The sequence below is a fragment of the Osmerus eperlanus genome, chromosome 10 (genome assembly GCF_963692335.1).
Source record: "Osmerus eperlanus chromosome 10, fOsmEpe2.1, whole genome shotgun sequence".
Classification (NCBI taxonomy): domain Eukaryota; kingdom Metazoa; phylum Chordata; class Actinopteri; order Osmeriformes; family Osmeridae; genus Osmerus; species Osmerus eperlanus.
In genome coordinates, this window is record NC_085027.1 from 8,028,790 (window position 1) to 8,055,008 (window position 26,219).

General features: G+C 50.1%; 1 protein-coding gene across 1 annotated transcript in view; it reads left to right on the plus strand.

Moving 5' to 3' along the window:
- Positions 1-14,507: 14,507 nt before the first annotated feature.
- LOC134028525 (diacylglycerol kinase zeta-like) overlaps positions 14,508-26,219 on the plus strand; it is a 35,298-nt gene continuing 23,586 nt past the window's right edge. The window contains 11 exon segments of the mRNA XM_062472135.1: positions 14,508-14,658; positions 19,917-21,082; positions 21,750-21,858; positions 22,075-22,170; positions 23,008-23,085; positions 24,382-24,438; positions 24,799-24,867; positions 24,951-25,022; positions 25,301-25,390; positions 25,392-25,418; positions 25,794-25,865. Coding sequence (XP_062328119.1) covers positions 19,989-21,082; positions 21,750-21,858; positions 22,075-22,170; positions 23,008-23,085; positions 24,382-24,438; positions 24,799-24,867; positions 24,951-25,022; positions 25,301-25,390; positions 25,392-25,418; positions 25,794-25,865 — 1,764 coding nt within the window. The 5' untranslated portion in view covers positions 14,508-14,658; positions 19,917-19,988.

The window sequence follows — 26,219 nt, forward strand, 5'->3', positions numbered from 1 at the left end:
TTTACGTAATTCGATCGGCATGACTCACGTGAGTGAAGGAAGCGAGTGACTGACTGACTGAAGGAAGCGAGTGACTGACTGACTGAAGGAAGCGAGTGACTGACTGACTGAAGGAAGCGAGTGAGTGAGTGAGGGAGGGAGTGAGTGAGTGAAGGAAGCGAGTGAGTGAGGGAGGGAGGGAGTGAGTGAAGGAAGCGAGTGAGTGAGTGAGGGAGTGAGTGAAGGAAGCGAGTGAGTGAGGGAACAGAGGAGTTCTCAGGAGATAAGCAGGTTCAAGGCCGAGGTGTTCTCGTGCGTTGCAAACAGAAGTCTCATATTAGAGTCCAGTTTGGTTTAGCTAAGAGGCTCTCACTGTGCTCGCTGTTGTCAGGAAGCTCCAAGATGGTTGCCTAAGGTGTCCAGCTGAGCCCACGGTCCACTGTGTGGTGAGTCACCAGTGTCCTCTCCACACCCAGCCCTGTCCTGGAGGATCCTTCATGGACTGATGCAGTAGGAGGAAGGCCTACTGTACACTGTTGCTGTGGACGTCTCAGCAGAACATGCTGCACAAGCAGGCGTTGTTGTGTCCGTTTGGATATTGGCTGACTTTGGCTGACTCCGATGGACTCTGAACATCACAACCAGCTGGTGTGTCACTACCCTCTAGTGGACAGTTAGTGAACTACACACTCTGGTACAACACACGCACACAAACTCTTTCTCGCTCATACATGCAAACACATGCAAATTTGTCTATACATTACACACACACACACACAGACGTAACCATTCTCTCTCTCAGAGACATGTCTCCCCATGGAGAGGATGTGGAGGAGAGAGAGAGAGAATGTGTGTGTCAAAGAGAGGTGTAGAGAAACAGTTCGGGTGGTTCTGCCTTTCATCATTTACATTTTACATTTAGTCATTTAGCAGACGCTCTTATCCAGAGCGACTTACAGTAAGTACAGGGACATTCCCCCGAGGCAAGTAGGGTGAAGTGCCTTGCCCAAGGACACAACTTCAGTTGGCATGACCGGGAATCGAACTGGCAACCTTCAGATTATTAGCCCTGACTCATCAGGGCTGTGTTAGAGACTGTGTCTGAGGGCTTTATAGATCAGGATCCAGATGAAAGAGTCTCAGTTGGACCTCACTAGACTGGGTCTGTCTGGCCACACAAGAAGCTGCCCAGCCGGGAGGATGGTGAGATGTGAGTCTGCATCTCTGTTTGTGTGCGCAATTGTGTGTGTTTATGTGTGTGTGTGTGTGTGTGTGTGTGTAGGCATGTTTGTAAATAAAGATAAAGTAGGTAGTGATTTAGTCTAAACAACAAGTTTCAAATTTTAAACTACAAGTACATACAGGTACTTTGGAATGATTTGGTACTGCTCCTCTTGACAGTTTCATAGGGGGCTATCTAAACCTATAACAAAGAAGTCTTAATCCCAAATCAAGACTTGAATAATAATAAATAAAACTAAGAAAAAACTAAACTAAGAATAGCCTGCAGTGATGTGGGTGACAGTCATTTAATGCTGCTTCTGTATAAAAGACACAGTCAGTTGGAATGTGTGCTTGTCTGCTTTGTTTTAGTGGTGGGGGAACCTCCTACGCAACCGCACACACACACACACACACACACACACACACACACACACACACACACACACACACACACACACACACACAAACACTGCAGTTGTGTTGAGAGTAGAACTGAAGCTGATGAACTAAAACCAAGCAACTGTGAGAAGATGATCAACAGACTGACTAACTGACCAGTTGTTCACTGGCTCTCCTCTAGTCCTCACCCCCCTCCCCTCCTCTCCTCTCCCCTCACCTCCTCTCAGGAGTTAGAGGGAATCTCCTCACATAGTCTATATTTAAACCATGACTCAATCAGCTCTTGGTGCAGTTTATAGATGTTTTAGCACACTCTCTCCCCACTGGTGTCTTTTTCTCTTTCTCTCTCTCTCTTTCTCTCTCTCTCTCTCTCTCTTTCTCTCTGTTACCCTTTCTCTCATGTCACAAGCCATGAGGAAGTCCTGAAACAGGAAGTTAAACACGGAGGTCGGGCTAGAGGGGGACAGGGGAGGGTATCCGAGCGAGAGAGACATCAGTGCAGTCTAAGTCTGTATGTGTGTGTGTGTGTGTGTATTGGAGACAAAGAAATTTAGAAATCTGTGTGGGTGAAGGGACAGAAAATGAACAGAGTCATACTGGACTGCATAGCACAGCCCCCTCATCGGTGAAGAAGGTGGCCCGAGGGGAAGGGTGGGGGGAGAGAGCAGAGAAAGGAAGAAGAGGTGGGAGGAGGAGGGGCGGACGGGACATGTGGAGTCATCGAGGGAGGTGGGATGTGCCCCCAACCCCCCCTCTGGAGTCCTGTCACAGGTACGTCTGTGTTGTCTCGTGTGATCCCATATGACTAAACGGTAGACGATCCAGTAGACACTGTAGACATTCACAATCAAAAGTTACAATATGCTTCATGTTGGTTTAAATGTGCTTATATGAGTGTTTGTGTATCTTTGTGTGTGTGGCGTGTGTGTCAAGAGGAGGTACACCCGTATTTGTTTCTGCTGTAGGTTTACGTTTCGCAGTAGGAGGAAGCCATGTATTTTGTGTGTGTCAGTATGTGTGTACGTGTGGAGTGTGATTGTGTGTGGTTTGTGTGTGTGTTCTGGTTAAGAGCTTGGCAAGGATCCATGGTGGATTAATAAGGGGAAATATCTCAGCAAGTCAGTCCTTTACAGCCTGGTCAGAGCTGCATCTCTCCTGCTGCTACACAACGTAACCTCTGGGTGGCGCCACCACCCTGAGTTTGAGTGCCTTGCCTCAGTCGCCTGTACATCTCAGTGTCATCATTTTAGACCAGCGAAGTATCAGTCAGTCAGTCAGTCTGTCAGCGAGTCAGTCAGTCAGTGAGTCAGTTATTCAGTCAGTCAGTGTGTGACACTGTAGAAGCAGATGGGACAGATGTTTTTCTTTCCCGTAATATTTGAATCGTTTTTTTTGGACACAAGCTGTGTGTTGTCCTTGAGAAGTGTTTACATGTAGGTGGCCAGTGAGTGCTGAGACTGAGGCCGAGCTCCTGGACTTGATCAGCTGTCAGAAGAATAGCAAGAAGTTACAGGCTGTTTGTGGTTAAGTGTTTAGTAATAGGCATCTGTGACATCACTTCCTTCTTTCCTTGCTTCTGTCCTACCGAGTTACAGTAGTAGTGGCAGTCTGTTACTCTTGTTCTCTCCCTCTCACTTTCGCTCTCAGTCTCTCCTTATCTCTCTCTACATCGCAGTCGCTCGCTCCCTCTCCACCTCTCTTTCTCTCTCTTTCCAGATAATGTAATACACCCCCCCCCCCCACCATTACTGTATCTTTCTAATGAGACAGACCCTGACCAGACTCGTCCCATATCCTGACCTGTAATACTGTTAGCTCTGCTCTAATAAGCTCTGTGTATATGTGTGTGCTGTGTGTGTGTGTTTGTCTCAGTCATACCTAATGGAAGGTGTGCAGGCTCTCTGGTCTTTATGGAATAGTTGAGTGGGCTGTGTTGCGCACACACACACACACACACACCATTACCCCTCTCTCCCTGCCTCTCTCCATGTCCTGACAATCAGAGCAACACTTGTGGAAAAAATCTATCTGGACTTGAGGAGCCTGGAGCTGTCCTGTGTTATCCTGTTGTCTCTCTCCTCTTTCCTCCCTTGGTCTTCCTGTCTCTTCCTTTTTCTTAGAGATCCTCAGTACACACAGGCATACAGGACACAGCTTAAAGAGTGTGTACGCCCACCTCCCTCTCTCTTTCTTTCACACTCACAGCAGTTTCGCTGTGATTCCTATAAATATATGCACCCACGGAACGTCCTGATTTGATCTTGTGCCTGGGGTGACTGGAGACACCCTGCCCTACTATCCATCCACTTCTCACCCTGCCCCCTAATCTCCTCTCACTTTACCCTCCCTCTCAATCCTCTCCCCACGTTTCCCACTCTCAATATCTTCCTCGTTTCTCCCCCTCCCCCTGTTCCTCTCTCCACCCACTCTCTCCTCTCGCCCTCTCCTCTCGCTCTCTCTCATGTATTTGTAATGAGCGTCAGGGCAAGGCTCCCTCTTCTGCCTACCCTGGGCTGATCTGGGAGAGAGGGAGAGAGAGAGACAATGTGTCTGTACACGTGTGCAGAGTAGTTGTGTTGACATAGAGATCTTTAGAAAGGCTGCTCCCAGATTAAGCCCGCAGTACTAAGCTAGCACCAGGCTGACAGACAGGCAGCATAATCAGTCAGGCAGCAGAGCAGGCAGCTATGTTGTGGGTCCTGCCTGAGCCTCTTCACTGGCTGAACACTTCCTGGAGTGTTCCAGTCCCTCAGAGAGCCGGCTGAGCGCAGCAGAAAGCGTGTGTGTCACTGCCGCACACGCCCGCGTGTGTGTGTGAGGGGAGAGTGTGTGTGAGCGGAGAGCAACCGGGCGCGAGTTTCAGCAGAGCGAAAGGAGGGGAAGAAGCAGACTGAGCTTCTGAAGGAAGACACGAGCAGACGACAGGAAGAGAGAGAGGCAGGAAGAGAGAGAGAGGCAGGAAGAGAGAGAGAGGCAGGAGGAGGGGGTCGAAAGAAAACAAGAAGCAGGCAGTGAGACGCACAGCCCCGTGAGCAGAGGAGACTGCTGGGAAAACCACCTGGGGACGAGAGCCCTTTGACCTAAAGAGAGGAGAAGACGAGGAGGAGGAGTGGAAGAGAGGAAAAGAGAGGAAAAGAGAGAGGGGGAAGAGAGAGGAATGTGGGACATAGCTGGAAGGATTAGCTTTCTCTCCGGCCGCAACATTGGAGTGGAAGACTGGCTGACTGGTTGGTGGACTGGTTTGTTGACTGACTAGGTCACAGCACATGGAGACCATTTAGCCACTGTGATCCTCTTCTCTGATTGGTTCTGAAGACGAGGGGAGGAGTTTATCTGGTGAAGGCTGACAACCCAAGGGCACATCTGTCTGTGTTTCTACTACTAGTTGTTGTTGTGGTCGCGGAGCGGCTTAGAGCAGCAGCCATGAGGACCGTGTGACGGCGGCAGCACCTCTCAACCCCCCCACGCTGTCTCTGAGGGGGGGGGCTATGGAGCAGGAGCAGGGTCCCGAGGCAGGGGGGGTAGACCAGGGGGGGCTGGGCCCACACTGGCCCTCCAGAGAGGGGGAGGAGACTGCAGGAGCCAGCTCCACCTCCTCATCCACCTCCTCTCTGCCCTCCTCCTCAGCGGTGGATGGAGGGATCTGCAGCGTGATGGGAGGAGGAGGAGGTGGGAGAAGGCACTACAACAAGACCTTCACTGGCCTCAAACTGTTTGGCAGGAGGTAAGATATTAAGACTAACATTGAAGGCATGTTTTGACCGCTGGCGGGGTTGTAACTTCTGCATTATTATGTGTGGGTTAGAGTGTGCGTGTGTGTTTGCGTTTGGGTGCATCTCTAGAAGTTTCAGTATTTTTAAAATCTGCCACACTTTGTCTTTGCAAACCTGTTGTAACGGGAGTCCGATTCCAGCATGTGCTCTTGCCTGAGCTCTCTTTGTGTTTGTGTGTGTGCATGTCAATTTTCCATTCTGTGGTTAATACTTGAGGCTGTGTAACCAGATTGTGTGTATGTTAGCTGGTGTGTGTGTCATCTAGTGTGTGTGTTGTTTTCTCAGATTGAGCATGGTCCAGGTGTGAAATGATTGTGAACCACAGTCAACCAGTGAGCGTTAGTTTATCTCTCACGACTAAATACAACTAGTCAGCCAGCCAATCAGCCAACCTCTAGAGTTCAATACTATATCCTTTTCTGCTGCTGACCCACATACGCTATGGAGGACCGAATTCTGCCCCCCTCCCATGCCTCTTTCTGTCCTCTTTCCTGTCTCTCTGTCGGTTACCCCTCTCTGAGGGTTTATTTTTTAACCTCGTTAGTAGGTCCCCAGGTCCCCTGCCCTCCCCTGCCCTCCTCAGCTACCAAGCCCTCGTCTTCCCTCGTCTTCCCTCTCAATAACGTTTCTAAACAGCAGCAGGAGTAGTGGGAGCCACAGTAGGCACAGCAGCAGAAGGAGTAGGTGCTAGACTAGCAGTAGCAGAAGGAGTAGGTGCTAGACTAGCAGTAGCAGAAGGAGTAGGTGTTAGACTAGCAGTAGCAGAAGGAGTAGGTGCTAGACTAGCAGTAGCAGAAGGAGTAGGTGCTAGACTAGCAGAAGGAGTAGGTGCTAGACTAGCAGTAGCAGAAGGAGTATGTGCTAGACTAGCAGTAGCAGAAGTCGTAGATGTTGTGTAGGAGGACACTGTAGCTATTTGACTAGACTGTGCGGTTGGCTTTTGCTCTGACATGAACCTGGGTGGTCAGGGTGGTCAAATCCCCTCCCCCCTTCTCCACCTGCCCCCTCCCCCTTCCCCTCCCCCACCTTAACTCCTTGTTAAGGAATGTTCACAAGCTGGGGAGGGCTTTCTCTCCCCCCCTATCTGTCTTGCTCTCTCTCCCCACTCCTTCTGACCCATCATTGACGTGTGTTTGAGCGTGTGTAAGAACTGAATGGTCTGATCATTTCATCTTATCCTGCTGATAAGAGACAGATACCATCCGCATGGCCTAATATGCCTGTTAGGTTAGGGGTCAGAAGGGCACAAGGGGAGAGGTCAGGGCTGTTGATCCCCTCTGAGCCTGACATCCATCCCCTGTGACTGGCTTCTGGACTTGAGGTGTAGCTGCAGTTTATCTGCGGGACATCTGATCAGGTAAACAAGGACCCTGTAATGTAACTGAGGTCTCACTCTAGACGGGTGTCACCGTAGACAGGTATCACTCTGCACTCTGTCACGCACACAGCCTGGCCTCTCTTCACCTCCCTCCCTCAACTGGCCCTCCTTCTTTCCACAGCCTTGCTCCTGGCCTTCCCTCCAGGCTGCTGTGTGCAGGGTCCAGGCTGCTGTGTGCAGGGTCCAGGCTGCTGTGTGCAGGGTCTGGATGCTGTGTGCAGGGTCTGGATGCTGTGTGCAGGGTCTGGATGCTATGTGCAGGGTCTGGATGCTGTGTGCAGGGTCTGGATGCTAGATTCACCTCTGTCCCTGTGTGTAGCCTCACAAACATGGGGGCATGCTAACTTCTACTAGAAAAGATGTGTTAGTCAGTCAATGAGCCAGCCAGCCTGTCTGTCTGCTAAACAAGTAAGTGTAGTGATGTAAGACCTATTAACTAAATGTTATTACCCTGACAGTCCATGGGCATGACAGAGACTGAGGCTATTATTACAGTAGGGTTGTTGTACCATACTCAGATAAAGTATTAAATGTTCTACTGATATTACACAACTAACAACACTACATACCACACAAACCCCTCTCTCTCTCTCTCTCTCTCTCTCTCTCTCTCTCTCTCTCTCTCTCTCCCTCTCTCTCTCTCTCTCTCTCTCTCTCTCTCTCTCTTTCTGTTGATAGGTAACATGATATGCCTGTGGCTAAACCACTGACAGCTCTGCTATAGATTAGTTTGGCCTGGCTGTAGTTTTGTGTCTCATGTATCCCAGTCTGGCCCTCAGCTAACAATCCTTTGTGGCCATGGAAACCTGATATGATCTCAGTCAGACCTCCTCAGTTGTCCCAGGAGCAGTAGATACTGTATGCTCTCCTTCTGCATAGCGTAGACTGTGTTAATCAGGTCACCGTGGCCTGCCAAGATAGGGGAGGGGAGGAGAAGGGAGGAGAGGCCAAGGGAGGGGGGAGCAATGGGGAGAGGAGAGGAGGAGAGAAGGGAGGAGAGGAGGAGAGAAGGGAGGAGAGGAGGTGAGAAGGGAGGAGAGGAGGTGAGAAGGGAAGAGAGGAGCGGGGAGGAAAAGGGAGGGTATTTGGCTCGAAGAAGAAAGAGGAAGAGAGGAAGGAAGTGTTGGATTTAGCAGCCAGAGAGGAGCAGGGCTGACTGGGGGCTGTGGGACACATATGCCCATGCTCTCCTGGTCTCCTGCTCTCCTGCTCTCCAGTCTGGTCTCAGCCCATCTGCTGCTGCTCTGTCTGCTCACACACACACACACACACACACACACACACACACACGTACGCACGCAAACAAGCACACACACACGTACGCACACACACACACACACACGTAGGCACACACATACACTTACACAAACACACACACATACACACAAACACATATACACACACAGGGTGGGCCAGGCTCTTCCTATAACTTCTTTGCAGAGCCCAAAGCAGTTTGACTACAAGAGCACCATACAACACACACACACACACACACACACACACACACCCACACACACACACACACACACACACACACACACACACACACACACACACACACACACACACACACACACAGGGAATGGTCAATTATTGTAATAAGAATAGATATATGGCTTGCTCCAAGAAGGAACAGAAAATAGATTATTCACGCACAGACAAACAAACTGCTGTATACCATGCAGTAGTTATGAAGTAAAGTCAAGGCTTTGTTCAGTCTGTTTGTCAGCCTGCAGCCTGGTGCCCTCAGGTGAAGAAGACTTTCTCATCCTCATCAGGACCGTGCTACAACCCAGGCTGTACTCTGGAGGTGGTGTTTGCATTCCAGCCTGCAGGACTGAACTAGGCTCGGCTGTTTGTTGAAGCACCTGGGTTCCTCAGTCTCGCTTACTGCTAACTTCTCACTGTCTTATTGCTTTCTCTGTCTCTATAAACATACAGCGTACTGATTATTAGAAGATGATCGTTCTCTACTCTCTGGGCTCTCAAACATTCTGTCATTCTCCGTCTCCCTCAGTCTCTCTCTCCCTTGCTGTGTGTCAGACCTTTGGTCTTTGTGGTCAATCATTCATATGGAGGGCCTTACGGCTTTACTCTGCTGGACTACATTACCCAGCAGCCCTCTCTCAAACTCAACGGCAGCTAGACTACACTACCCAGCAGCCTCCTCTCAGACTTATGTTGTGTCTCCCAGGATTACCAGTGGTGGGAACAGAAAGATGTGGTGTAAATAGTAGTTGTTCTGTGTTGGGTTTAAAGCTTTACATTTGACATGATTTGACAGTAATTCATGTGAGAGGTCTGTGTCTCTGTCCAGTGTCTCCCTCTCCCACAAACTCTGGCCTAGACACTGTTTAACTGGCTGCTCCTGTCATAAAGTTAGGAGATAAGAGATGAAGGTGAGTGTGTGTGTGTCTGTGTGTACTGTATATTTGAGTGTGTGTAGGTGTTGTGTAACTCATAAGATGGTTAAGAATAGCCCAGGAGTTATCTAGCTGGGAATCCCTGATGGTCGGGGGAAGATCACATCAGAGGCCAACTGGCAACTAGAGGGCAGAGAAAAAGAAAGAGGAGCTCTGGCTAGCTAGACCTCCCGTGACAAATGGAGGGATAAGAGGAGGAAGAGAGAGGAGAGTATCTGACCCTGGCCACACAAACACACCCACATCTCTGTGTCCTCCCAGTCCACTTCATTCTTCCATTCCAGCTTGTCCCCCTGCCATTCTGAGGAGACTAGCCAGCCCTGAAAACCCCTGTCATAGTTGTCTTCTGTTTATAACTCAAAAGCTCTTTCTGTCTGAAGGGTTGTGTTTGGGCTCCTCCTAGTGGCGAGAGACTCGCCTCACACGGTCAGGTCAGTCCTGAATGCTGATGACAAGACGAGGCTTTGGGGGAGTGAGGCAGGGAGAGCAGGAAGAGCGGAGGCAGAGGGAGCCGGGCGGAGAGGCGGGCGGAGGAAGAGGGAAGAAGCAGGGGGTGAGATTAGTGGAGGGACAGGAGGGAGAACGATGCGGAGGGAGCAGGGCAGAGAAGCAGGGGGAGCTGGAGGAGGAACCAGTTCAGGCTGTCAAAGACGCCTCTGTCTGGACAGGAAGAGGAACAGCGCACTGGAGAACAGGACGCTGTCATCGCGTCCTGTCCACATCCTGATCTTCTCCTGGGGTCATGTTGTTCTCAGGAGCAATGGCAATTACAGTATGCACAAGCCACCTTACCATTCAAGCCACCTTACCACCTTACCATTCTTAGATTGTTTAGTTCTTAGAAATAGTTAAACTTTTGTACTTTTACTTAATTTAAAATTTGTGTATGTTTAGTGTTTTGCACCCCCCTGCCACAGTAAATTCCGTGTTTGTATAACATACATGGCGAATAAACCGAATTCTGATTCTGTTTCTGATTCTGAGGAGGTTTTGTGACCTCATCCATCACAGTTCTAGCATACTCCAGAATGCATAGCAGTCGCTGTCATCGCTAAACAATGTGAAGCCAGTGTCTCAGTTCAGACCATAGACTTGGAATTGTCTTGTACAGATCATATGTTTGGTGTGGTCTCTATACAGTCCAGAGACTTGGTATTGTATTGTACAGATCAGATATTTGGTGTGGTCTTTATACAGTCCAGAGACTTGGAATTGTCTTGTACAGATCATATGTTTGGTGTGGTCTCTATACAGTCCAGAGTCTATACGTTCTCAGACAAACATCCCCGTAAGCAGAAGACTGCAGACTCTTATATCCACCAGCAGGTGCCATCCTTGTCTTTAGTCTTATAGTAAGCAAGGCATTTGATATCAGGCAGACTATAATCCATATATTCGTATATCCGTTTATATTATTTTATATACAAAATATCTTTTTTTACCACTGCAAAAAGGAACTGGCAACCATTGTGCCAGCTAGTATGTGGTCAATTTGATTAAAAATGTTTGTCTTTGACAGTGTCTCTGTCTGATGTGACTGTGTTGGTGGGTCAGTGTTGTTGGGTGTGTGTGTGTTTGTGTGTTGGTGTTGTCTGCGTCACTCTGTAGTGTGTCTGTGTGTGGTGCAAATGTGTCTGTGTTTTTCTAAGTGTCTGTGCCTATATCTGTATTTGGTGCATTTGTTTTTGTGTGTGTGTGGGGGGGTGTATGTGTGTTTTTGTGTGGAGTTTGTCACTGTGTGTCCTATTCATTATGCTGTCAACAGATACAAGGCCCTGTAGGTAGTAGTAGATAAGATGCTTGAACTGGACTTGATAACTGCTAGATCTCTTCCTCTCTTACAAACTCACACACTCACTCCCACACACTCACTCCCACACACGCACACACACACGCAAAATACACTGACACACACACACATACACACATACACTGACACACACACACACATACACACACACGCACATACACACGCACGCACACACATACACACACACACACACCACAGATGACATGGAAACTGAGTAGCAGCAGCTCCTTTTTAGGTCTGTTTCTGCTCTCCAGGCTGGAGAGGTTCCTGTGCTCCAGGGCCAGCAGGCAGCACTCAGCACTGCACACACTCACCAGCAAGAACAGGAACAGGCCTGGATCATGTGGAGAATCAAATGAACAGAATCAAATCATTCCAGTTCAAACCCAAGTGGTTCTATCAAAATGTCCACTCTTACTATCTTCTGTGAGACGCAAGTTCCATAAATGTAGTCAGATATATATAATCTTCTTCATGTTTGTTTCGATATTTCGTCCTTGATGATGTTTCAGTAGATGTTCTGTGTGAGTCACCAGGCTGTACCAGGCTGTGAGGTCCAGGGTAGAGAGGGAGCTGCTGTATCCATACACACAGCAGGCAGCAGTGACACCACATGGTAACCGACCTGACTGATTGACGGGTGATGACATGGGTCAGAGTCAGGATGATTGACATGTTTTTGCACAGTTCCGTCTCCCTCCGCTCTCCTCATGCCCCCCTGGTCTCAGGGACAGGAATGGACAGCTGTCTCCAAGGTGGGGCTGCTATGGGGCCAAACTGACAATGCCCTTGTCTCAACAGATTATGACCACAGCCCCCCCACCACCACCACCCGGACTGTGCCCTCTCTCCTCTCTCCTCTCTTCCTCTCCTCCTCTCTTCCTCCCCTCTCTCCTCCTCTCTTCCTCCCCTCTCTCCTCTCTTCCTCCCCTCTCTCCTCCTCTCTTCCTCCCTTCTACCCTCCTCTCTTCCTCCCCTCTACCCTCCTCTCTTCCTCCCCTCTACCCTCCTCTCCATTCTCCCCTCTAACCTTTCTCTCCTCCCCTCCTACCTCCCCTCTCCTCTCTTCTCCTCTCTCATCATCTCTTCGCCTCCCCTCTCCTCTCCCCTCCCCTCCCCTCTCCATCTCATCTCTTCCCCTCGCTAACATCTCTCCTTAATGCTAAGGGCCATGGCAGAGTGAGTCACTGCATCTACAGCACATCTCCAGACAACATGCTCTATAAATACACCTTTCCCTGTAGACCTGTGCACAATGACACGCTGCTCACCCAACACAGCCAGCCCTGAACATCTGAAATCCCCGACTGAACAGCTTTGCTCCGACAGACCTTTATGCCAGCCTCACGCTTCACTCTTTACCCTCACACTGTCTTTTATATTTATAAACAGTACTCTTCCGTAGATTCAGTAGCTATTGCTTTGTCACTAAGCAATGACACTAAGCCCCCCCCCCCCCACACACACACACACACACACACAGAGGCACAGACACGCAGAGATGAGAGGCAGAAACACATATCAGTTTGGTCTGTGTTACTGGAAACACAGCCAGTTCCTGTGGTACCTTCAGCCATCCTCTGGCTTTTCTAGCACCTCGCCCGCGTCTCAGTCCTGCTCATCACATCTTCACACTTTCTGTACTGCAAGTTTCTCTGATCTTTACACTGTCTCCACCACACACACACATACAGGCACACCACCGCAGAGCTGCACTATAAGAACGGGCTGTGTTTCCAGTAAACCAAACCAAACTGATATGTGTTTCTGCCTCTCATCTCTGTGAAAGCGTGTTTGTGTCTTTGTGCGTCTGTGTGTGTCTCTCTGTGTGTGTGTCTGTGTGTCTCTCTGTGTGTGTCTGTGTGTCTCTCTGTGTGTGTCTGTGTGTGTGTCTGTGTGTCTCTCTCTCTCTGTGTCTGTGTGTGTGTGTGTGTGTCTCTCTCTGTGTGTGTGTGTGTGTGGGGGTTAGATGAAAAGCATGCGAAAGGAAGTTTTGAAACGTGACTCATCCAACCAAGCATCTGAGGTGTTCACTGTGATAGTCGAGGGTGTGTGTGATGTGTTCGTGTTGGTGACGTCCGTGAACTGTAGGTGGTGTGTGTGTGTCACCTGTGTGTGCATGCATCTTGTGGTTATGTGGGTTTAGACTGACAGAGTTTGAGACTCAAAGACTGTGGGTAAGGATGTGCATGGTTGTCCACAGTGCTAAAACCACCGGGCTGTTTATCGCCCGTCTCTCCATCCCCTCTCCGTCCTCTCCGGTGCGGGTGGTGTGCCTCGGCCTCGGTGCGGGTGGTGTGCCTCTGCCTCGGTGCGGGCGGTGTGCCTCTGCCTCGGTGCGGGCGGTGTGCCTCTGCCTCGGTGCGGGCGGTGTGCCTCTGCCTCGGTGCGGGCGGTGTGCCTCTGCCTCGGTGCGGGCGGTGTGCCTCTGCCTCGGTGCGGGCGGTGTGCCTCTGCCTCGGTGCGGGCGGTGTGCCTCTGCCTCGGTGCGGGCGGTGTGCCTCTGCCTCGGTGCGGGTGGTGTGCCTCGGCCTCGGTGCGGGTGGTGTGCCTCGGCCTCGGTGCATGCTTGCCTCTTTGCATTCGTCTGTTTACGCAATGTGCCCCAGGGGGGTCATCTACACACAGCAGCAGACGTCTCTATGTCACAGCCACAGTGTCGTCGTCGTCCTCGTCCCCTCGTCCCCCCCCAGTCCCAGCTGCTCAGACCCTGAGAACCGACAGACACCTGGGGTGCATTTGATTCTGGTTTAGTATCACTACCATTCTGGAGCGTCCGCTGAAGGGCAATCTTTGAGAGATATCAAAAAAACACCTCAAGTAGCCTCCAGCAACATCCAGTGACCTGCTGTGTGATCGTCTCCTAGGCAACATCATCGGGGGGGGGGGGGGGGGGGATTTGTTCCTGGGCTTTAGAGAGATTAAACTGCAGAGTGACAGAAAGACGGGTTAATGGACTTACAGTGTACACAGGCACGCACGCACATTAGCGCACACTCACAAACGCGTGCACACACACGTGCGCAAGATGTTCACGCGTGCACACACACAGGCATACGTGCACACACGCTTCTTCCTGTGGTTTAGTATTCAAATTTCAACTGCTTACTTTGTGCTTGTGTGTGTGGGTGGTTTGCATGTGTGTGTGTGTGTGTGTTTGTGCGTGTGTGTGTGTGAGGGTGGGTGTGTGTGCGTGCGTGCATGCAGGCATAACATTAACTGTAGTCGAGATCATCAAGGAAGTCCACTCTGTTAACAAAGTTATTTTAGTGTAGCCTTTCACCCCTCCCCTCTCCTCCCCACCTCTCGTCCTCCCCCTTACCCTGCCTCTCCCCCCCTCCCCCATGACACTCCCACTCTACATGTCTGCCTGCCTGTATCATAGTCTCCATGCACAGGAAACAAGCTTCTCTCTCTCCCTCCCTGTCATTCTCTTTCTACTTGCTTTCCCGCCCGCCCGCCCTTCCTCTCTGTAGCCTCCCTCCCTCTCTGTACTCTCCCTCCCTCCCTCTCCCTCTTGCCTCACTCTCTCTTTTCTCCCTTTAGTTTTCTCTCCCTCCGTCCTGTCGCTGGCTCAGTCACTCATGGACTAACGTTACGGGCAGGCTAGCGGGCTGACAGAGGAGAGCAGAGGGGACACTGGATGGATGGATAGTTCTCTCACTCACTCAGGTTGTATTTGACTCAGAACTGCTTTAAGTTCCTCATGTTTCATGCGGTATCTAGTGATCTGAACTCGAGTTGTGTCGGATGCAGCACGGTTTCTGTAAGCGCCCTGACAGTGTGTGTACTGTTTGTGTGTCCATGTTTGAAACTGTAGACCATAGACGCTGGGTATCTAGTTACAGTCTAGTACTGAGTGACTATTAGCACGTTTGTACTGTCAGAGAGTGTGTTTGGACTAGTAACATTGTTGATTCGATCACATGCGTGTACGCACACACCCACTGTAGTCTTTCTCTGCTTGAGAGAGTCATAAAAGACATACTGTGAAATCTAGACATTTTGTAATTATGAAGACAGTTGAATTTCATATTAGGGGTGAGAGAGGAACCTTGGTCTCCAGGATCTTACCACGGTAAAGAACTAAATCAAGCTTTTCCTCGTTGAAGGAGCAGGCGTGTTTGCCTAAGTGAGACTTATATGAGTGAATGCCTAACATCGTCTTGTTTTGGAGTGATCTGAGGCTTAATCAACACTTAATCGTCCACCCTCTGACTGTGAGCCAGATATTCATAGGGAGGACGAGATCCGCCAGAGAGAGAGGTGCAAAGGGGGGGTGAAGAGAGAGGGCGGGGGAGAAAGACAGAGACAATGAAAGAGAGAACGTGAGAGAGACGGAGAAAAGATCATTTTGCATCAAAGACCTGGCCATTCAAGCCGAGCAGGTCGGGAAACCGATGGAACTCACTGTATTCTACAGTCTAAAGTCCCTGTATATTTCTGAGCAGACTCTGTTGCCTCAGTATGCAGCGACCTGATTGGCCATAAACAGTGTGAAGTCAGAGGCCTCCTCCAGAATGGATGGAAGCTGAAGTCATAAATGAACACAGTAGCTCACTTGTCTGCTCGCAGTTAAGTTTGGCTCCAAACCCAGAAGTAACAGGAACGGTCATGCTGTGGTAAAACTGTGTGTGCGTGCATGTGCATTTATGTTTGTGTGTGTGTGTATATATATGTGTGTCTGTGATGTGTTAAAACAGACGGAGACAGCGGCCTTCATGCAGCCTAACCCTTGCATGCAGGATCTGACCTGGGGTCAGCTGGGCTGGACCACAGCCCAGTGAGGGCGAGCATGAGAGGTCAAACTGGCTGATCCTGAATCAGCCCCAAAGGCCATTCGGTGGGAAATAAACAACAACTGAAGTTTCCCACCATTTGCAGCCTGTCACTTTACTAGCATAACTGCTAATTAGCTTTACTATCCTAATTGCTAACTATGAGTAGCTTTACGAGCCTACTTTCTAAGATTGTTTTAGATTTACTACTGTATTTTATTTATATACAGATCAGATTCAAGACCAGACTAGACTAGACCACTCTGAATGTAACTAGACCACACCACACCTGACCACACCACACCACACCTGACCAGACCAGACCTGACCAGACTTGACCAGACCTGACCTGACCTGACCTGACCAGACCAGACCAGACCTAACCAGACCAGAGTAGGCAGCAGTTTGTTGTTACTCTCTATGACTGCTTCTCTGTTCACATGTAAATATTTACTGAGACCGATATGAATGGTGATTTTCCAGTGGTGGTAGTCCCGCCTCTCCTCCACACACACACACACACACACACACACACACACACACACACACACACACACACACACACACACACACATAGGATGAACAGCAGCATAATGTCTGCTGGAAGGCATCAATGCTCGGTTCTAAAAGTCAATAATGTACTAATAACCCAGAATAAAGCTCTCTACTCTCTACAACCATATTATCCATCTCTTCTCTCTCTATTGTCACTTACTCTACTCCCTTACACTCTCGCTCCTCTCTCTTCACTCCTATATTATTCTCTCTGCTCGTTTTTTCTGTATTTTTCACTACTCTCCTCTCTTTTTGTCTGTACTTTCTATTCTCTCTTTTTCCATACTCTCTCTGGGTCTGACTCGGATTCTGTCTCTCCATTCCCTCACACCATGATTTAAGTCAACCTTTGATGTCACACCTGTTTTATGTTTTTCTGCACTGCCCTTCCCTTCCCTGCCACACACACACACGCAATGTAATATGCTTGTGCCACACCATGGTGCTGCCTGTTCTCATACCAGTAAGGTCAGAACGCGGTACAGCAGCTCCATGTCCATGCTCCAGCAGCTCCATGTAACCAGACTACTGGACTAAACCAGGCTGAACTAAACCGCTCTTTAAAGACTAGACCGGCCGGACTACATTCAACTAAACGATCAATTCCACTCAACTAAATGGACTGAACTGGACAGGACTGTTGGTGTTGTGGTCTGGTTGTGACTGGTCTGGGACTCATGGTCTGGTTGTTCAGGAAACCACCTCCAGTGAGATGGACGCTCCCTGCCGACGGACAGTCATGATGACTCTATGATAGTGTTTACCAGGGTGTCAATATTGATCACTGCATGATTAACACACACTCGCGCCCACACACACTCCCTCTTGGCATATTAGCCGGATGTTGGCAGGGTGACTGTGGTCCAATCAGACCTCTCTCTTTCTCTTAGTTGACCCTAAATGTTTGGTGGTAGGTCTGGAGCCTGGCACATTGGAGCAGACAATAGGATTTACAAAGATAGAGCTATAAATAACTCGCCCCTCTCACCCCCTTACCTACTCTGCCTCACCTGACACACACACACACACACACACACATAAACACACTCATAAATTCATATTGAATGCTGGCATCAGTTTTTTCTTCTGAACATGAGGAACTTTTACGTTTGTGTGTGTGTAATTGTATGCGTGTGTGTAATCCAGGAACGGTTTAAATAGCCTTATGTGTTCTCAATTTTATATGGAGATACTGTAGATAACTAATCCGAGTAGACTGATGCGATGGAAATATACTCCTCTTTATTTCCCCCTACCTTCTGTTTCAAAACAGATGAACACACAGTATTAATATAGAGACCGTATTGATATTGATAATTCTTCAAAAGTAAAGAGGGATTAGAAGACCGAAAATGTCAAGATCCCAACATCACACAACATGACTAGGACATACACACTCATTAGTGGATGTATTGTCTATGTCTCTCCATCATTGTCACTCTCCCACTCTCTCTCCCTTTCTCCTCATCCCTCCTCTCTCCCTTGTTCAGCCCTCTCTTTAGGATCAGTACTGGATGCAGATTAATACAATGCACACGACTGCTGTTACATAACTCCACTCGTCTCTCTCTTTTTCTCTCTCTCTCTTCCTCTCTATGTAAGACACACACACATATGGTATTGACAGACTGTGTGCATATGCATGTGTGTGTGTGTGTGCATGTTGTGTCCATGTGTGCAGTAAGTGTGTACAGTGATTGGTTGGGCACATTGACTTCCTGGAAGTTTTTTTTTCTCCGAATTTGTATCTTACTCTTGTATTTGTGTATTGCGTAGTTTGAATTTTAAATCAGTTCCCAATTTATTTTTTAAATGTTTTATTTCTTCCTATTTCTTCTATATGCCTGTTACAATTTTTCCTTGGGGATCAATTAAGTACCTACTACTACTACTACTACTACAATATGGACGGGTCTATGATGCCAGGCCAAAACAATGGCCTAATCATTTTCTGTTTACAGTAAAAAATGGTTGGGTTGTTGTCTACAAGATGGTGTAAAGATGCCCTTTGAAAAAATAAATTGTGATCAATTAGTGCAGCACAAGATATGTGCACACACATACACACATGCACGGACACACACACACACACACACACACACACACACACACACACGCTCACCACACAGACACACAACCACACACAAACACACCATCAGCCCGTCTTGTCTAAGTTGTTTATGCCACTTTTCTGTGCATGTATAATCCACTTAGAGAGCCTCTGCTCTCCTCCTCAATAGAATGATGATGAGATGGATCAAAGGAACAGTAGACAGGCTCGAGCATTCCATTCACATTGAAATGAAGTGGTTCCAGATATTAGTGTGTTTGTTTGTTTGTGTATGAACATGTGTGTTTTTGTGTACTTAAGTGTCTGCAGTATGTGCTCACTTATTCAATATGTTCTGTATCTTCTCTGGTAAAAGTGTGCTTTTTTCTCCAAGTGTAGGTAAGTGAGTTTGAATGAAAACCTTGGTGAGACAAAGTGAGAGACGGAATTCTCCACAAGTCTGTAGGCGTATATGTGGCACTGGTCTGTACTAGTCTGTCCTGGTCTGTACTGGTCTGTCCTGGTCTGTACTGGTCTGTCCTGGTCTGTCCTGGTCTGTCCTGGTCTGTCCTGGTCTGTACTGGTCTGTACTGGTCTGTCCTGGTCTGTCCTGGTCTGTACTGGTCTGTCCTGGTCTGTACTAGTCTGTCCTGGTCTGTCCTGGTCTGTACTGGTCTGTCCTGGTCTGTCCTGGTCTGTCCTGGTCTATGCTTGTAGGTGTACTGCTGTTGTGAGCAAAGGGACTAACTGAAGCAGCCGTGAAGTCACCTGATCCTGCTGTATCATTTAGTTCTGCCTCATAGTGTACAGAATCTGATAATGTGTGTGTGTGTGTTTGCTTGTTTGCATGTGTGTGTGTGTGTGCGCCCTGTGTCTCTGAAGGGCTGTGTCTAAATATAGCCTCCTTCGATGTTGTAGTTTTGACGTCAACACTGCTATCATTAACCAGGTTATCTCAACCCAGCGTCACTTTCTCCAGACAGACTCCTCTCACGTTACATCTGGTGGGAATCAAACCTTGACCAACCGTCTGGCAGGAAACAAGGTCATCACAATGGTCAGCATGGCTTAGTATCTGTTCTCAGAGAGACTGTTTGTTGGCTCTGTCAGACTTAGACTGAGGAAGGCCGCGGAATCATCTTGTGGTCCATGGAGTCCGGCTTAGACAAAATAATTGAGGCGAATTAAAGTAATATTTCAATGGAATTGTACTTTTCTGTATATGTGGAATTTTACCTTTCTGGCAGTATTCATTAGTTCACATCCTCTCTGGCAGTATTCATTAGTTCGGATCCTCTCTGGCAGTATTCATTAGTTCACATCCTCTCTGGCAGTATTCATTAGTTCGGATCCTCTCTGGTAGTATTCATTAGTTCACATCCTCTCTGGCAGTATTCATTAGTTCACATCCTCTCTGGCAGTATTCATTAGTTCACATCCTCTCTGGCAGTGTGAAGTCCACTCAGGCTAACAAATTCCGTGCTGCATCTCGACAGACGACAGTGTGTTGCCTGGTGTTGCTGACGGTCTCATGTATGTCCCCACAGCCTCAGCTCAGTGACGGGGCACAGGGGGCTCCGGCGGGCCCCTCCTCCCTCCACACAGCCCTCCTGGGCATCATGGACACATTTTTTCGCCGCCATTTTCGACTGAAAGGGGCAGAGCGATGCCAGCACCACCGGGCGGGAGTGACAGTGCCCAGCAGCAAGGCTCGTCGGCGCTCCAGCGTCGGCCTGCCCTCTTCTGGCCTCGTGGAGAGACGCAGGTCCAGTGTGGGACTCGCACCAAATGCTCTGCCCCAGAGAAGGACCTCCAATGTGGGCCTACCGCCCTCCAGCCTTGCCCAGAGGAGGAGGTCCAGTGTGGGCCTGCCGTCCACCGGTCATGCCCAGCGCCGCAGGTCCAGCGCCGGCCCCGCCTCCTCAGCCCAGGCCTGTCGGCGGAGGCCCAGTGTGAGGATGCAGGACAGCGGGGGGGAGGGTGTCCAGGGAGAGGGGTTTTTGCTGAAGACCAGGCACCAGGCTCGCCGGCGCTCCAGCACCACCATTTCCTGTGTCCACCCCCGCTTCTCTGTGCGGAGACGGCGGGCCGCAAGGCAGAGGACCATCGACCCCCACCTGCTAGGCCCTTCCATGCTGCTGGCCAGCCTGGTGCAGATGAGCCCCGAGGGGGAGTCGGGGGAGGAAGGGGCGGAGACCTCCTACTCTTCCTGCTCCTCTGAGTCTGAGGAGGACAGCGTTTGCGGCGGTGGGGGCGTGGCTATGGCCAGGGAGGCCGGCGGTTGTAGTGAGAAGAAAGAGCCTGAGGGCCAGGGATCTCTGTGGTTGGAGTGGGAGGAGCCTAGTGGCCTGGCAGATGTTCACATGTCGAGCATCCAGCCCCGCCCCCTGATCCGTGCCCCGCGCTGCCTGCGACGTAACTCCTCCCACCTGCTGCCGGCGGAGGCCGTGTATCGGAGCCGTGCGGCGTGCGGTGTGTATGGGCGCTACCGCAGAGCCAGCCAGGTGTACAGGCTCTCCCCCGGCCCCAAGACCAGCCCCTGGTCCAGCCCTGGCCTTCAGGGCAGGAGACGGCCCTCCCTGACCTCCCCTTCCCTGTCCTCCCCCAACCTGTACCACTGCCCCCCCTGCGGGAGGGAGGCGGGACGCCGGGACTCCCTGCTGCAGGGAATCTACTATGACCCCAGGCTAGACACCTGGACCACCTTCATCTCGTATGTAGACTCTGATTGGATAGGACACTTTGCGGTGTGTGCGCGTATGTCCGTGAGCGTTTATGCGTGTCTGTATGTGTGTTGGTGGGAGCGAGCGAGAGAGCGAGCGAGAGAGCGAGTGTATTTTCTTATCCTGTTTACTTCACGAGATGAGAAAGGACTGGAAGGTGAGAGGGTAGGAGAGTGGGCGGATGTGTGTGTTACAGTGGTATGGTTTCTAGGGAGGAAGGGAGGTCTATAGTATGTGTAATGTTTCACAAAAACCTGTCAAATATTCTCCTCATTACGGCGGGGCTCTGCCAGCAGACCTCTGGATGTCTAACAGGGACCACCATGCTAGGTCACCACTGTTACACTGTTCTAGAACATGATCTGGTGAAAACACATAGGGTTTCTATGTGAAGGTATTGTAGTACTACATGTTATAGTGACAAAGTGACCTATCTAGTTGAGAAAAAGATACGGTTCTGGTCCATCATACTTTGGTTGAGTTTGGGTCGAGTCATGTTGAGTCATGTACTATGTACTGTATGTCTGGGGTCTATGATGTGTTGGTAGCGGGTCATATCCTTGTTCCTGGTCCTGTACTCACTCTGGACTTGTGTTGGTACCAGACATGTACCCGGTGCCCGGATCATTCACATCTGTGTTTCATCTGTCATTCCAGGAAGGCCATCGCCAAGTCTGGGCTGCAGCACCTGTCAGCCACGCCCAGCGCCTCCACGCTGGCCCGGCTTGACCCCGACCGGGAGATCAGCAGCTGTGTGGACTGGACCGTGAGTAGAACGTATACAACCTGTCCAGCCAAGCCCAGCTTAGTCCCCTCCAGCCCTGTCTTGCCCCGTCAAATCCTGGCCCTCCTCCAAACTGTGGATTAGTCACTTCTCATTTCTTCTCTCATCCGCCCCAACCCTGCCCCCTGTCTGCATCCTCTCCTCCTCTCTTCTGCTCCCACCTCCAACCCCCCCGTCAATATGAACCCCCTTCCCCAGGAAAGTGCCGTGTATGGGGAGCACATCTGGTTTGAAACCAGCGGCTCTGGAGACTTCTGCTACGTAGGAGAACAGCACTGCGTTGCCAAAACACTGGTAAGTGTTTGCGTGTGTTTGTGTATACACGCGTGTGTGTGTGTTTGAGCCGTCCCTGACATTACACAGCAACAGATGCCGTCTGCATGGACCCGGGCCAGAGGGGAGGGAGAAGGGAGCGATGGAAGGGGAAGAGAGGGAGGGAGGGGGGGGGGGGAGGGAGGGAGGGAGGGAGGGAGGGAGGGGGGAGGTAGGGAGGGAGAGAGGGAGGGGGGGAGGGGGGAGGGGGGAGGGAGGGGGGAGGGAGAGAGGGAGAGAGGGGGGGGAGAGAGGGGGGGAGGGAGGATTCATCAGCAGGGATGATGTGTAATCCCTGAGACAAGAGGGGAGTATTATCTCTCTATGAGCTGCAGGTGACAGCTTTCCTTAGTCCTGATCCTCTTACTGATCCAGTCCAGCTTTGTCTTCATCATCTAAAAAGTCCTGATCCTGGAATTTATCCACTACTTATACTCTAAATAGTAAATAGAGTGTATGCACTGTATGATGATATGAAGCTAAGATCAAACAGCAGCATGGATACTACCAATAGTATTGAAACCAAACCTTAAACCTCTTATCTTCTAGATCTGATAATATACACGTAAACAGCCTTGTTTGAATATAATTTGAATTAGTATGTACAGCCCTGGTCATTATATCAGTTTGGGGGCGGGGGGGAGATATGGCTTGCTCTCTGTTTCTCTCTGTTCTTCTCTAGTTGAGTGGCCCCATGTTCCACCAAAGGCCTGCAGTCTAGCTCCATCTGCTGTCCACATATATGCAGCACACAACTTTACAAGAAGGAATGTTGAAGTGTCTCTTTCTTTCTTTCTCCTTGTGTTCTTTTTCTTTCAGCAAAAGTCTGTCGCAAGGAAGAAATGTGTGGCCTGTAAGATAGTGGTGCACACCCTCTGTATCCAGCAGCTGGAGAAGGTAGGAGTTCTTTCACACACACACACACACACACACACACACACACACACGCGCACACACACACACACACACACACAGCCCCTCCCCCCACACACACACACACAACCCCCCCACACACACACGCACACACATGCACACCCATTAAATATCTTTCTTCAGCATAAGGACACAGTCACAACACGACGATGAAGCCCTCAGATACACCTGGATGAATTTGATGGAGACTTCACAATGTTGACATCCCATCAAAACCATCATACAGTAGTCATGCCAACCTTCCCCCTCCCCTCCAGCTGTCCAACCAGGAGACACCTAACCCCTCCCATGATGACAGCAGACCAGTTAAAGACACCGACTTTAGAGTGAGACCCTCCCCCCCCCTCCCTCCCTCCCTCCCGCTCTTCATTTCTCTCTCCCTTTCTGTCTCACTTCATCTCCCCTGCCCTCCCCCCTCCCCCTCTCTCAGTTTGCTCTCCAGAGCCACTTCAGCTCTTGTCCACCCATCTCCCTTTCCCTTGGGCCCCACCTTCACTGCATCCAGATTGTAATTCTCTCTTTAAATAATCAAAACGACACTCTTCACAAGACTGCTTTGATTGGCTGTCCCCCCACAGGGTTTACATTGGTTTACTGTACGTCTGGGTGGGGCTTCCTTATAGTTGCCGAGGAATGCATAAAGAAGGAAGTGTTAGGGACCCCCCACATGGCTCCCAGTGGGCATGGTTAGGAGAAGACTTTCTGCTGGGTATATGGCACTTCCTGATTTACACATACCTCTGACTTCCTCCTCTGGTCAACTCACATTACAGAGGATTCTGGGAAACGTTATTATCTGATTAGAATCTGCAATCGCTAATCTATCATTTTATTTTAACTGTTGACAAGATGGATGCTCTGTACCTGCTGGCTACTTTAGGATTAGTTAATAGTTTGTTAGGGGTCATGATTAGCTGTTATTTGATCAATGGTTTGTTAGTGTGGTGGAGGTTTGGTGATGGGTTGTCAGAATGCCTTCCGGAAATTGACCTGGCTTCTAATGGTTACCATGGCACTTTACTGCTCTCTCCAGGTCAGTGTGCTCTCTGAGCCTGACCGCCTTACCCCTGACTCTTGGCTCGATTGGGCCAAAGGGGCCATCTCTCTCTCTCTGGGTTTGGATTGACTTTTGGAACGCAACCTAACATGAGCCAGATATGAGTGAATGAATGCACCAATGAGTAAATGACTTAATGAATGAATGATTGGAGGTGATATAATGAGTGATCAGAGGTAAGGATGCTCTCCTTTGTCCTGCAGATCAACTTCAGGTGCAAGCCCTCCTTTCGGGAGTCAGGCTCCAGGAACCTGAGGGAGGTGAGTAAGGTACTGATCTCTCTCTTCTTCTCTACCTCATCTTTTCATACTCATCCTTCTCCTTGTGTTCCTCTCTTATCTTCCGGCTCATATTGTTTCTGCGCTACAGTACCTACTTGTTCTCCTTTTTGTCCTTCTCCCCTTCCTCTTGCCCCTTCACTTTCGCCCCTCCCTCCTCCTCCTCTTTCTTTGCTTCCTCCTTCTCCTCTCCCTCCTCCTCCTCTTTCTCCTCTCCCTCCTTCTCCTCCTCCTCCTCCTCCTCCAAGTTCTCTTCCCTCTCATCCTCCACTCCAAACACTGGCAAGCGGGCGTCCTAGTAGATACATGTACATGTATGTTGTGGTGTGTTCTGTTGTTCAGCCCAGCATCGTGCGGCACCACTGGGTCCACCGGCGGCGTCAGGACGGCAAGTGTCGTCAGTGTGGCAAGGTGAGCCGCTGCACTGCTGTCCTACACCCAGGTCACACTCCCTCACACGCCTCTCATACGTGTGTGTGTGTGTCTGCTCTCAGGGCTTCCAGCAGAAGTTTGCCTTTCACAGTAAAGAGATTGTGGCCATCAGCTGTTCCTGGTGCAAACAGGCAGTAAGTGTTCCGACTGTCTCGGTACATTATGTGTAACTGTGAGCAGGCGATAAGTGCTTGTGAAATGGTGACTCAGTAGTTCCTTGTGATAATGGATGTTAGTGGTTTGTCTGGTGTTTTGTGTGTGTGTGTGTGTATGTGTGTGCGTGTATGTGTGTGTGTGTGTATGTATGTGTGTGGTGAGAGGGGTTTAAAGATAAATGCATTACAAGCCATGAAGCTGTCAGAACTGTGAACATCTCTTTCCTGCCCGTGTGTGTGTTTGTGTGTGTGTCCAGTATCACAACAAGGTGTCATGCTTCATGCTGCAACAGATTGAGGAGGCATGTTCTCTGGGCGCCCATGCTGCCGTCATAGTCCCGCCCACCCTGGATCATCCACGTTCGCAGGCCACAGGTAGGCTGTCACACTTGTCAATAAACCTTATGTACTATTGGATTGGACCCATGTCTTCAGTCCCCACTGCAGCCCTGCTCCAGCAGCAGTCTGACCAGCAGAGGGCAGCGTACCTCCACACAATAAGTGCTGTCACTGACCAGAGCGCCGCTAACGCTGCTGTCACCTATGTATCCATCTCTCATGTTGCATAAAAACATGCGTATATATACAGATATGTTGATCTGTGGTTGAGAGGAAGATTTCTCCTCGTTAATGTTTACCCCACCCTCTCTCTCTGTCTCTCTTTCTCTCTCTCTCTCTCTCTCTCTCTCTCTCTCTCTCTCTCTCCTCTCTCTCTCTCTCTCTCTCTCTCTCTCTCTCTCTCTCTCTCAGACATCCCTGAAGTCCAGTAAAAAGAAAAAACGAACGTCGTTCAAGCGCAAGTCTAGCAAGAAGGGTGCAGAGGTACGGCCGTTCACCATACATGTGTGGGCCTGGTCGGTCGGCCTGGTCGGTCGGCCAGATCAGTCGGCCTGGTCGTTCGGCCTGGTCGTTCGGCCTGGTCGTTCGGCCTGGTCGTTCGGCCTGGTCGTTCGGCTGGTCGGTCGGCCTGGTCGGTCGGCCTGGTCGGTCGGCCTGGTCAGTCGGTCGGCCTGGTCGGTCGGCTGGTCGGATCGGCCTGGTCGGTCGGGCCTGGTCAGTCGGTCGGCCTGGTCGGTCGGCTGGTCGGTCGGCCTGGTCAGTCGTTCGGCCTGGTCGGTCGGCCTGGTCGGCTTCCATCAGAGATGAAGGCCGACCAGGCCGAACGTTAGCATGCTT